The following is a 14,497-nucleotide window of genomic DNA, read 5'->3' as shown; positions in this document are numbered from 1 at the left end:
AAAAAAATTTGGATGATCCTCCCATCAACAAAGAATAAAAAGACATGACCCTCCCCTATTTTCCTCCGGTGGGCCATTCCATAAATACCGAACGGTCCCTTACTTGTTTCACTCTCTTGTCCGAAACCGGGCATATTAGCAAACTAACACTAGTTTTGTCAGTTGATTCATTTAGCTAAGCAACAGTTACGCCTGGTTGTTACTGGGTGTAAATATTTAGTAATAACTAATCTCTACGTAGGAACGTTTATATGATTTGAAGATGAACAGCTAGTGCAACTGGAATGATCAGCATCTGACATTACTGTAAGTGATGGGTTATATGGAATAGAAGTTTGGTGTCATGGTTTTAATTTTAGCAAATTTTAGTTTGTATTATTTCTGTAGTGTCCAGTGTCACGTCAAACATGTAGAAGCTGTGTCCTTCCAGCATTTCTTTCGTGACCACTATAAGAGCTGTTACACACCAACCAGACGGCTGACCGTCAGCAGAAAAGGCAGTCAGACTGATCAGTCGGGTCCCCGAGGTCCAAAAAAATGCCTCAGAACACACTGAGGCGACGCCGACTTGAGATCGACAAAGGTCCGTTTAAAAGATTTTCGTCAGATTTTGAGAGGCTCATCCACTCGCCATTTCCGGGTGAGTCCCGACTGCCCTGTCTCCGACTGAACATGTCGGGTCGGCCAAAATGAAGGCTGACAGCTCCTCCAACGGACGACGGCACGGAACACACCGAACAGATAATAATCGGGTTGGTGTGTCAGGACCCTAAGACATAAATATGCTTATTGGCTACCTTTGTCCTAACATATTGATAATTCAAAGGAAGCAGTCTGATATGTCTTTTGACATTACTGTACAACTGTGTAGTTTATTGGTTGAGCTTATCGTTTCAATCGGACTCCTTTTTTAAAACAGAATTCAGAAAAAATAAGCCAGCTGCAGGTTATGATCGAGAAAAGAAGAGGAATTCGTGATTACAGTAAATTCAGCAGCATGTATGGTTAATGTACTCAAACGTACAGTATCAATTATTCAACTAGCTATGCAGAATCTGTCTAAAAACACTTACAGTAGAAAGCTTGTTGGTTAAAATATAGATCCCGTTAGATATTTAATGCACCCAAGACATGAGGGCTGGAGGTCAACTTGCATACTGACGGGGGGAGGGGGAGAAGGTGAAGGACGGATAACGAGTGTCGGAGAAGAAGAGACCTTTTATAGGCCATTTGAGAGGATACTGTTAGAAAGCCATTTAGCCTCCATTCTCCCCTGAGCATGCAAATGCTTTTAAAGGAGAGTGAGCAAGAGAGGCAGAAAGGGCAAGAGAAAGAGAGACAGGGGTGAAAGAGAAAGTGTGTTTTTACTTTTACATCTTCATTACGCACCACGCTTGTATGGTAAACACTATATAAAGGAGTAATTGCTTTGCGATGAGCTGAAATGCTCGACTCATACTTTTCCTATTGTGCCCATAAAGCTGAGTTGAAATGAGCTGAAGTCAACTGACAGAGATTAAATGGGGGGAGAAAAGTAGAGAGAGACAGCAAAAAAGACAGAGATACAACTGAGTAAGATGAAGTAGAAAGCTGATGACGGCAACAACCTGAGAGATATGTGAGTGTGAAAGTGTGGAGACAGGTGCAAAGAGCCAGAGAAGATAGGATAGTGGAGCAGGAATTTGGACTCTGTGTGTGTGTGTGTGTGTGTGTGTGTGTGTGTGTGTGTGTGTGTGTGTGTGTGTGTGTGTGTATGTGTGTGTGTCCAGTAAATGGAATAGGAAAAGATGTGACGTCTATGAAAGCAGAATGCTCCATCTCTCCCAAAACCCTGCAAACTACTTCCTTTAATTTTTCTTTTCTTTCTTTCTTCCATTCTTTTTCTGCAGATATAAACACTAATATAGGTCTAATATAGTGCTATCAAAAGCCTCATGACATTCACAGGACACCGCACAGGCCTTTGTGTGCTCACACATATTCATGCAGAAAGAAAATTGCCTTTTATTTCACATTCAAAATGAGCAGATCAAGTAGAAATTGCACATCTTTCCCTCAAGGCACATTACCCAAAAAGTGGGTTACATGAATTTGAATGTGTTTCATTCATTCAACCTTTGTAGTTCAATATATCTACAGTGGTTTTCTCATTAAAAAAATTTACATTTTTGTGGTGATCCTCTCTCTGGGGTTCAACAAATGTCATCTTAACCCTGAGAGAAGCCAGAGGGAGAAAAATTAGGCACCAACAATGTGGGATAGTACAGGTATTATACACTAAATATGCTATTAAGAAAACTGTTAACTGACACCAGATTTTTTTGGAAATGAATAAAACACTCCCAAACTTCATTCTGGTAAAACGTTGAGATCAAATGATAAGTTGAGCGTTCATGAAAACAGGCGTGTGATTACAGTAAAGTGAGCACTGCAGTGTGAGGTGTTCTCAACCTATTTATCTGTGACTCACTTTGTGTTTAGCCACGCCCCCTCTGCTCTGTGTTCTGCTCTGTAAATGTTGCTGTGATATAAGCCTTGTTACCACGCAGCCACACACACACACACACACACACACACACACACACACACACACCTTATCACCACAGTTCACTGACCGGATCATCAGTCATGCATTCAAAGACATTAAGAGAGCAGCCTCTATTTGAAAACAGCGGACAGCATCATGAATATACCTACAGGCTGCGGTAACACATTAGTAGTAGCACATTCGAAACCACCAGAAGCAACAGATATACGGTATATACTGTATGTGTACGTGCTATTTACTCTTTGTGTGTTCATGTATTTTGAAGGCATTGGGGACCTCTATGTGCATATTAGGTGCCATGAGGCTAGAATTGCAGCTAAAAGTACGGTCACATTAGCCTTCTGTTCGCCAGAATTTCCCCACACATCCCTGAAAAAGATGTGACAGTGCTGATGTGATGATTGAGAGCAATGCTAGAGTTTATTGTCTGGTCGTGTAATGTTGCACTGAACATGGTGATGATACAGCCCTAGAATAATGACTTATCTCCAAACACAGTGCATCACAGTTTAACTGGCCCAATGCGCAACATTGTTTTCGATACTACTAACTTGCTTTGCCAAATATGTGACAGAGGAAACATAATTGCTGCCGATTGGCAATGTTTCTTCAAAACCAGGGGTGAGTTATCCCTACATTGCAAAGAGGTCATAGAGAGGAGGTCTAAGTGGATGGATGTGTGTACAAAGCACAGGATCTTTACGCCCCAGACTAAGGTTAATTTCCCACATTTTAGGTTTAATCTACTAAAAGACTTGTGCTTTAAATCAGCGTAGATTTCTTTTCAACATTTAATCAAGACCATGATCTTTCTAAGTGCTTTGGGTTGCCTAAACATAACCAGAAAAGCCATGTTTCAGTTGCCACGACTGGATACTGTAGGCAAAACAAAGATTGAAAACATGTTGGCAGGTGGCAACATTTTGCACAAATATAAAATAAATCTATCTAAAAAAATAAATATAATAAATGTTTCCTTATTATGTTGATGTTTGGCTGAAAATGTATGCTCTGAGATTTGTCATTTTTACTCTGATTTGTGAAAATGTACACAGATTTGAAAATGTAAATTAACCATACCACTCCAAACGTCACCACACAAAAATATCCCTAGAGTCTTCAGCTCGCCTGCTAACTAACTAACTAACTAACTAACTAACTAACTAACTAACTAACTAACTAACTAACTAGCAAACTAACTAACTAACTAACTAGGTAACTAATTAACTAACTAACTAACTGGCTAACATTGATCCATTTGTCTATAGCAGTGTGTTTGAGTATACATTTACATTTACATTTACATTTACAGATTGAGATTCAGGTTCACGACTTTCCACAAACATTTACAAATGATTTAGGTACAAACTTGACTTCTGAAACTGCAGAGAACAAGAGAGTGAGGGAAACACACACACATAAACACACACACAGACGCCTCGCAGCCAAGAGGGTCATGCATGGAATGAAATATGTGTGTGGAGCCTGATAAACCATAAAAGAGCCTATCTGCCACCTTGCATAAATCTGATAGCTGCTATTTATGCCCTTGGAGCAAATGTTTACGCTACTGCTTTGAAATGCCGCAGCATAATTACTGTCTCTGCATCTATTTCCCAGAGAGGCTCCAGGTCACATGCAGGCTCTCTGCCTCAGCTGTGGTCAGTGATTAAGGCTGGGTGCATTTCAACAATACCAGATTCATTTCCTCCCTCCCTCCCTCCCTTACTTCCTTCCCTCCCTCCTTCCTTCCTTCCTTCCTTCCTTCCTTCCTTCCTTCCTTCCTTCCTTCCTTCCTTCCCCTGCCTTTCCTCCTTCCTTGCATTATTCTTTTCTTTCTCCCTCTGACCCTCTCTTCCTCTCTTCCTTCCTTCCTTCCATCCTTCCTTCCTTCCTCTCTTCCTTCCTTCCTTCCTTCCTTCCTGCCTTCCTTCTTATCTTCCTTCCTTCCTTCCTCTCTTCCTCTCTTCCTTGCTTCTTTCATTCTTCCCTTCTTTCCTTCCTTCTTTCTTTTCTTCTTTCCTTCCTTCCTCCCTTCTTCGCCCATCAATTTCAACTCAATATCTACAGACAAAGCTGCTCTCTTTCTTGTTTTAAAAAGTACAAGTCACAACCTGTAACCCTATAATACCCCTTTTGAAAAGGGAAGGATCCATCAAAAATTACAAAATATCCTCACTCTAAAGCTCTAAAAAAATATGTTTATACCATTTCACAAAGCAGTAGCCTACATGAGCAAAAACACTACAAATGCAATACAACATGTTAATCATAATTAGGGTAAAACGGAATAAGGTTATCAGACTTATCCAAAGACGCACATGGCAGTGCGAAAGGTTTTTTATCAAATGCCTGCAGACGGCCAATCTCCCCTGCCTGAAACCGTCCTATCTGCCCTCTGTCTGGTCTGAATAATACAATGTTGGCACAGGCCCTGTATAACCATACTCTCACCAGCCGTAAACAGCCAAACTGATCCTGTAAACAAATCTGTTTTGGTTTCCTGATATCACGACTCACGCCTCAAAACAACATTTGCATTCATCCAAATTCATTTCCCGGATTGTTCCGCATTTCATTTTGTTGGTCTAGTTAACACGAAACCGAGTCATGGATGAGCTTTATGACACGATCATGTTTAGAGAGAAAAACATTTGAAACAACTTTGAATTCATAAGGCGGATATTGACAGTTTGGCATTACATATTTTAGCAACTATGTTGTCATTTTCTAAAACTGAAAGAGTAATGAGACTGACTATCGATGACCACAGCTCTAACGGCTGGGAAACTTCTTTGGCTTTTTTAGCACTGGACAGAAGCTCCACTACTGACTTCACACAGCTCAAAGATTAAGACAAAGTTAAAAAAAAACAAAAAAACACGCGTTTAATTAAACAATTACAAAATCTCCAAGTTAACTATCGAGCACTGTCTCACACCGTATCATCGAATACTCTTTGAAACCAAACGAGAAAAAAACGTTACACGTACCGTACATCATATATAAGCCTACCGGGGATAAATCCTACTTACCTTGCGCTATCAAACCCACGTGAAGAAGCAGCAAAGTCCATCTCGCCGCCGGCTGCATCTCTCCCCCCGTGTCGCTTGAGGATCCTCTTCACTTTCTTCTTAATGAACTCTATCGGTTCAATCAATGAGCCAAAGAAATAATGCGTAATGGCATGAAAACGTGCGTCTCTCCCCTGGTGCCGTCTGTCTCGATCTGCCGGTGCGCACCTTCCTGATCTGATCCGAACTTCACTTCGTTCGTCCCTCCCCTATGAGCGCAAAGCTCCCCTCCGGCGCATCAATACGGACTCCACACAGGGAGGGAAGAGCCGTCCTAACACTTGCTTTGAAGGATAATAGGCGTAATTTAACACGAAGAGAACATTCATTTATAAAGACAAACAGTGAGCCTATGGAGTTATATTCAGGAGGAATGTTTGGCACTGGTGTCGAGTAACTACAGGCAGGTGTTGCACTCACCACGGTTTTTTTTTTTTTTTAGGTCGATTCAGAAATATCGTCTAAAATAGTCTCTCACACATTTGAATGTCCCTTAATTACTTTGTGGCAGAGCCAAAGAGGTCAGTAATCACAATAGTGAAACAGAATAAGATCTGACTTAATTGCGTCAGTGGTCGGTAGTTGCGGCAGGTGCTCCGCTTTTACAGCCAGATCTCCAGCTGATATAGACGTGGTGGAAAAGTTTCTGTTTGATGGTAAATGCAGGACTGAATGATGTATCGCTCCTTCTGTGTGAATGCATCTGATTTCAGGACCACGGACAGCGCCACTGAGTTTCCCCTCACTGAGAGCTGTCCGCGGTGCTGAAGTCAGCTGCGCACTTCCTTCATTTTGAGGGATAGTGTTAGCATTTTCACACCATGTCCTGTTGCATGACACTAAGACGTTGACACGTATTTTTTTTTTAAACATATGTCAGTGTATCCTGATAAGTTAAAGCACATTGTTTGCATCTCTTCAGACTCTTTGGGTTGCCAAATTCAAGATAAGAGAGGGACTGTATAGCATGCTGTGTCTTTTCCCAGCCACTAAACTGCAGCACCGCGCTGTGCTGAGGAGGAAAGTTGAGATACTCCGAGACATCGTCTCTGCCTCATTGTGGAGCGCTGCTCGTATGATATGCTCTCCAGGTGCCTCCGGATCACGCTGATTATGTTTAATTTTAGCCCGCGATTTTCCACGCTTGGTTTGACGTCATTAAACAAAGTAATTAAGGGAGTAATGCTTAGCCGAGCTGAGCTAAACCGAGTCGACACAAACAAATACGTCAGTGAGTGGGTAGAAAGTGAGCAAGACACAACTGGATGTGGATGCGTCCTGGACAGAGAGAGAGACAGACTTAATTTACCTCTTCACTCAATGGTTGTGCGTGCATGTGTGTATGTGCCTGTCCGCGCTTGCTTTTACTTTGTACATGGACCCACAGACACACACATACACACAAGTGCGTGGCACTGTCTTTGTGGGGACCCGTCATTGACATAATGCATTCCCTAGCCCCTTACCCTAACCTTAACCATCACAACTAAATGCCTAACCTTAACCCTTACCCTCACCCTAACCATAACCTAATTCTAACCCTAATCCTAAAACCAAGTCTTAACCCTCAAACAGCCCTTTAAAGTTGTGGGGTCCAGCATTTTGGCCCCATAAATCTGTTCGGATCCCACAAGTATACTGTATTCTCGGTTTTTGTACCCCACGAATATAGTTAAACAAGAACACACACACACACACACACACACACACACACACACACACACACACACACACGCACACTCACACACATACACACTAGGCCACTGGGCACAGACACTGGTACCGACTGATTCCTGTGACTTTCCAAAGAGAAATGCTAATAACAATCATTACAATCAGAGGTTTTTGTATCTTGACCCATTGGGTCACTGGGCCCAGTAGGCCTGTTAAGAATTCACCCTTGCTGACTAGTTTATTTTCTATTAGATCTATAAAAAAATGCACTGTAGATGATTTGGTATGTTGAGCTGTTTTGTTATGTAGTATCCAATGGCTTATTTATATGAATCATGATTATGTTTCTGGTATAAAGGTTTCATAACAAACTATAATGTATGGCCAGGGAGCCCCCAAGAGGACAGTAACCCATGCTATGTCAACTTAAATGTACCATGTTATCTAACATGTTACCTAAACATACCCAATATAAGCTATGAGTTTTAGAGCAAGAGTCAGAGTGCATATTGGCAGTGTACTTTCCGGGCTCTGCAGGGTCTGTAATTGATGCTGAAAACTTGATGTAATAAAATCTTTATGATCAAGAACAGTGTCCAGCGGAGTTCCTCTTCCACACATCTTCAACACAGCATCGCAACTAAAGATACCACAGTTAAATGGCCCATTATCATTCAAAAACTACCATAATGTGTTCAAATGCTTTACTGTTGATGTGTTTTTCAATATACTTCATCCCCTGATGTAGTATATTTAAAGTCCACCAACACTAACGGGGCACTGAGCCACAGTGCCACCCATCCAATACACCCCTTCTAATCATATTCAATTTAGTTTCATGTAATATTATCTTTTAAATGAATTACCAAGATAATGAAACCACTGCATTATGAGACTGGATGAAACGATTACCACATTACAATAATATTTAGTACAATATCTAAGTGAAATATGGTGTTTTGCCCCTGGTGAAACTCTACCAGATGTGGCATGTGTGGATATAAATATCCTGTGTGCAGCATAGGTGTGTGTACACCAGGGCTTATTCACATACACACACACACACACACACACACACACACACGCACACGCACACGCACACGCACACGCACACGCACACACACAAACACACATACACACACCTTATGCCAGGATCTCCCCTTTACCCTCAGGCCATATCAACCAGAACAAACACAATCAACCTTCACAACAATGTCTGAGTGTTGTCACAATAATCAGCCTCCCCTCATTTCAACACAAGTAAAAGCATCAAAACATTTCTTCATCTCTTTCAAAATTTAGCGATTGGAAGGAGTTTACCGGGTCTAATCCTGGCAGACAAGCGCTGCATGAAAAGGAGGGATGAAGAAAAACAGAATAAGCACGGCGGGGATAATGTGGTTTTGCTGCTGCTGGTGTCGCCATCTGACAAGTGCTGAGCTCACAGTGTGGCGTCATGACACGCTTGTCTTCGCCAGCCTCATTAGTGAAGCAGTTTAGAGGGGGAACTAGGTGAGAATCAATGTTTCTGCCAGGATTGTTTAGCGTGACGCACCATGGCCTGTGCTGCTGCTCTGCCCCGGGCAATGTTTAATTCATGTTTTTCGGAAAAGCTGGATGCGCCATTAGTGTCATCCTCTTGTCTCTCCACCTCTCTCCGTTTGCACTTCCTCTCTTTCCAGTCGTCATCCCAACAATACAATCGTCCTCGTCAATCTCTGTCTCCCTTTTCATACTTTGCTTTTCCTCGGTTGTTTTACTTGATTTTGCGTACTTGCTCAATACATTCCTTCCTTTCCGTGCTTCCTGTCACCCTTCTACTTTCACCTCACATACCTCCAACATGCTTTTTCCCTCCTGCACCTGCTCTCATTCATACACCGTACACTGGTGCCATCTTTCTGCCTCAAGTGAAACACAACATATAAAAATATCTACCTCGCTCACTAGAACTTTTAGACCACCCTGAATTATTCATATCCCCATATCTGCACCACATCCCCTGACCCCAAGAGAAGTGCTTTTATTTTCAACCCCAAGTAATGAAATCTGGATGGCCCCTTTTTATTCTCCCTGGCATGATAATCTCACTGAGGTGGGGTTTAATGGAGCGGAGGTGATCAGAGGCTTCTGGAAGCTTCCAGGATGCAGGGAGGTGGATATCATGTTTTCCTTATATGGTGAGAAAAGACATGGTGGTATAGAGTAAATAGGTCAGGGTTACAATATGGACAGAACAGAAGGCATGACTTTCAGAGAGGTTTATTGCTGCTGCATTCAGGAAGTCAGTCAGACTCACCAAACAATAGTCTGTTCTACTAATGGCTGCACCCTGATGCAACGCACAACACAAGTGAAACGTATCATGGTAATACAACATATTATTGTAGATGAACCTGTGCTGAATACAAAACAGTGATGGTACTTTAAAAAATACTGCTTGGATTTGTTCAAATTGACAACAATATCACAGCATGCCAAAATCATTTGTGTGTCTGAAACTACCCTCAGACCCCAGGGGGTTGTGGGTGGAGTTCTTTGGATTCTGGTGAAAGATTGTTGATATTGTCATAACCTGGCTCTTGGGCCATGACAAAAATGAGAGATGCATACATTTAAAGGATCAAAATAAAGTCATTTATTTAACAAAAGGAATTACAGTAGGTTGCAAAGCATAGCAAAGGAACACATACCGTGGGATGTGAATGTCAGTAGGATCAGTAATGGGTGAGCATGTATGATAATGTGGCGTGTGTGCATGTTGTAGAGTTTACAAAATATGCAAAAGAGAGTATAAACTCAGGGAGGGGGCCTGAGAGAGAGAGAGAGAGAGAGAGAGAGAGAGAGAGAGAGAGAGAGAGAGAGAGAGAGAGAGAGAGAGAGAGAGAGAAAGAGAGAGAGAGAGACAGAGAGAGAGACAGAGAGAGACAGAGAGAGAGACAGAGACAATTAGTAGCAGAGCCTAAATTTATAATCTTGGAGCACCAGGCCCAGGTGCCCCCAGATAGCACTGATAACTAGCACATCCCACAATCACCCAATCAATTAATTTACCACACAGACACTGCTGACTAATAGCAGGATCGTGACAATATTTGAACTCAGCACCCACTCGCTCCTGTCTGTGCTCCTTCAGAAGTCAGGTTCACTGTGCCTCTCGCTCCCATTGCCTTTCTCTCGAGTTTGTTTGTTTCCCATTTGCAGAGCCAGGGCTTTTTCAGTACACAGCTAGCAGACCGTGATGAGATATTCACTGAATGTTCCAAAATGTGTATTGGATTAGAATCACTGACTGCCCCTTTGAATCTGTTTTTAAATCAGTTGATTAAAGCAGACAATTGAAATCAGTTTTGATTGTTCAAAAGACCTTTTATAGGTTCTGAAAACAACAAGGGATTATTGCATGCATCACGACGTAATCATGATATCATTGAAACACTGAAAACTGTTTTATTTGTTTTTGTCGTCATAAATGACCTGCCCTTATGGCAAAGCCAGCCTGCAGTCTACGTGTAGTCATCTGCACTCTGCTCACCTCTTTCTGGTTGTAGATGTGGTGTAATGTAGAAAATTATATTTCAGGAAGATATTCTTAAAAAGTTAGTTTAAAATGGTTTAATTTAAATTGTTATTAAACAAAATGCTTCACTGGAGTCAATGAAAATGGAGAACATCGTGTGTGTAATTTGGCATCTGAATGGTAAAGTAGGTAAATAACTGTGAAATAGAGCAGAATTGCTCCGCAGCGGGATGGTAAATAAATGCCAAAGAATGCCAAAGATCCTCTTGTATTGAGAAAATATTTGTCTTAGTAAAAGAGTTATTTTAAACAAGTCACTTTTTCCTAGATCTGTCTCGCAGCTTTTTTGTAAATAAAAAAAGATGCCTACAATGGAACTGTGTGGCTGTAGCTCAAATGGTTAAACAGGTTGGACATCCGGAGTCCCTGACTCCTCCTGTCCACATGTTCAATTGTCCTTGAGCAAGACAATGAACCCCAAAGTACCCTCCAATGTTTGTGCTTGGGGTACAAAACACCATATTACTGTAATGTAATAAATGGCTATTTTTTGTACTAATTGTTACCATTGAATCTAAAAACCTGAGAGCAAGTCTTTTTCAAGCAATTTAGAAAAGAATAGAAGCAAACAATGCTTTAGCACAGAGTACATTAAGACCAATAGAAGTGACCTCAGTAAAGACTTTACATAAATATTATTAACACATCATGTGATATAAGATCTGCCAACAGAAGCAGTCGTGTTTCTGAACTAAGGATTATCAGCTTAATGCACACACACACACACACACACATACACACACACAAATACATGCAGGTGGAAAAGTGCATACACACAGCTACACAAATTCATTTGTCTCATTAAAAAGCAAAAATAATAACACCAGGGTGTGCAGTACACCTATATAGGGATAATTTACATAAGCAGCAGGAACCATATTTTACACTGAAGCTAAAACATACACAGAAATACACACACACACACACACACACACACACACACATGCTGGTCTTGCAAAACAAATTTCCTCTGGGACAGTAAATGTCATATGGTCCAGTGCATGTAGTCCAAAAGTGGATTAGCTTATGCTGACTATAACTGCAATGAATCAAATTGGGGACGCCAATTTTTGCCCCAAATTATATAAATAAAACTCCCAGCTTAACAGTTTAAAGTCCTGGAATGCGTCCCCATGTGTGGCTTATGATATTCTACACATGCAGGCACTCACGTGCAAATCACTGAGCTCCACAGGTCTCTGTGTGAGGGGATTGCAAGTCAGGGATTGATGGGTATAAATCGAAAATAAATGCAGCAGCTCACCAGTTTGGCTGTACTTTGACTATTGCAGCTCATGATTACGAGAGAAGGAGTATCTGACACTTATACGTACTCGAGCTACAGGCAAGAGGAATACTTAAACAAGCTCAAACCTCTGTTAGTACATCATAAGTGCTGTCGAAGAGCATCACACTGATTACTGTCTGCAGAGCTGGATATCTTTAATTCATCGCTGTGGCGGCAGAAAGGGGAAGGGGAGTTTAATCAGGGACCAAATGTACTGTCAACACTGGGGATGTTTTTACATGGTTTGGATATCCGAAATGAAGTGAAAAGCCAAACTTAAAACTCATCTGCCAAGTACAGTGCATCAGTGCTGTGCAGACTGTGAAATATCTGTAGTCTTTAAAATAATCAAAGTTATTCACAGGAGAGCAAAGTCAGGCATTCGTTTGTCGTCTTGAATGTATTTCTCAGTGCAGTGTTTCTGTGCTGATGTCCTTTCTGGTCATCTTCAGACAGCAGGCCGAACACACACACACACACACACACACACACACACACACACACACACACACACACACACACACACACACTCACACACACACACATACACACACACATAAACACACATGCAAGCTGATCAAATATTGTGTGCTACTGAAAGTGAGTTATCCTATGGGACAAGCTGACTTAAGGCATCATGCTTAGCAGGCCTTATCTAGAGGAGCCACAAAGACACAGTGAAAACTCAGAAAGTATAATACTGCAGGGTCTTCAGGGGGTCTACAGCTACGCTGCCACAACTTTATAGTAGCTGTTTAGGCTGTATAGTGGCTCTCTCTACTAGCTTTCACTGAAGTATATACAATACTTTTCTATTCCGAAATCATATCATAGTGAGGGGTCTGGGTGTCCTCCCCCAGGGTTACTTTGAGCGTCAAAGACTTCATTTCCTGCATTCAGATACACTTTTATGCACCAATTAACAGTGGAAATACCTTTATTTAACCAATGCGAAGAAGAAAAACACAGATGGCAATTCAAAATATATCAAAAATATAATGGAAAGTATGTTGTTGCATGTCATTGGGCATTTTTAAGTGGGTATATTGACATCCTGGAGCTTTCTTAGTGGGTATACTGTGTATACCTGCGTATCACGTAGACTACACCACTGCAAACAATCCACACTGAAGGCTGGTATCTGGCGTACAGCCTGTCCCACGTTCTAAGCTTTTTGGGCGTGTAGCGTGAAAAGGGACAGATAATTGGGTTTATCACTGGCGTATTTTTAGTTCTCATTTCTCCACACGCAATTTACAACAGACTGAAAAGGGGCGGGGGAATAAGTGTGGTTAGAGTGGAAGAGCAGACATAGAGAGGAGAGGAATAAGGAGTAGCGGAAGGAGAGGAAGGGCGGTTGATAGAGGGAAGAAAAAGAAGGAATTGCCCACGGAGAATGAGCCTGGCACGTGTCCAGGTTTGGTGGAGTGTGTGTGAAGGAGCAGTAGTGTTTCCGCCTTCAGGCACCAGTGCGGGTAGACAGAGCAGAACGAGCCCTCTGCATGACTGCAGGGGCGCCCTGACAAACACTGCTTATTTAGGAGAGCAACCTTAGGAAACTTTAGCAACGCAGGGAGCCGGATTATCCACCATGGTGCAGACCTCTGTTAACACTTGCAAACATTGCAGGGGACAAGAATAGAAATATGATGATTGTTGTTTGAGGCATAATGTCATGTTGAGAAGTGAGATGAAGAAACAAATAAAACTGAGTGCTGGAGATTATTTCCAGAGCGGAATCTCCATTTAATGGTGGTCTGGATGCGAAAAAGTAAATAGAAGTAGTATTTGACAATACGTTGGATGCCTCATTTTAATAAATGCATATATGTAAAGTCAGGTTAGGAAGGAATAACATCTTTGCTGAAGTTAGATGAGATGATTGATACCACACAGACATGAGTGGTATTGATCTTCTCATCTCACTCTTGGCAAGAAGGCTAAAAGCATATTCCTCCAAGGCAACTGACACAATGTATAAGGTCTTCTTACAAATTTAAACTAATCTAAATATTTTTGATAGCTAAATGACCAGAGTTTGAGTCTACATCAGTCCACCAACCACAATTTATCACTCAGCTGCTTATGTCTATTAATAATCTAATTATTATAATCTAATAATCTATACAATCTCCTGAACTACATATATATATATATATATATATATATATATATATAAATATATATATATATATATATATATATATAAATATATATATATATATATATATATATATATATATATATATATATATATATTTGGCTTTATTTTCCACAGAGCTAATCATTGGACTTTGAGTTATTGCATGACAGCCTGCTGGATATTCACTGGG

General features: G+C 41.2%; 1 protein-coding gene across 1 annotated transcript in view; it reads right to left on the bottom strand.

Moving 5' to 3' along the window:
• The window catches only part of chrna6 (cholinergic receptor, nicotinic, alpha 6), a 36,336-nt gene extending 29,977 nt beyond the window's left edge, over window positions 1-6,359 (bottom strand). The window contains exon 1 of the mRNA XM_031293613.2: window positions 5,584-6,359. Within this exon, the coding sequence (XP_031149473.1) occupies window positions 5,584-5,641 (58 nt within the window). The 5' untranslated portion in view covers window positions 5,642-6,359. The remainder of the gene's footprint in view (window positions 1-5,583) is intronic.
• Between the last annotated feature and the right edge of the window lie 8,138 nt (window positions 6,360-14,497).

Source organism: Sander lucioperca, chromosome 4, assembly GCF_008315115.2.
Source record: "Sander lucioperca isolate FBNREF2018 chromosome 4, SLUC_FBN_1.2, whole genome shotgun sequence".
Taxonomy (NCBI): domain Eukaryota; kingdom Metazoa; phylum Chordata; class Actinopteri; order Perciformes; family Percidae; genus Sander; species Sander lucioperca.
Note: the sequence above shows the minus strand (reverse complement) of the source record. Positions and strands in the feature narration are given on the sequence as shown.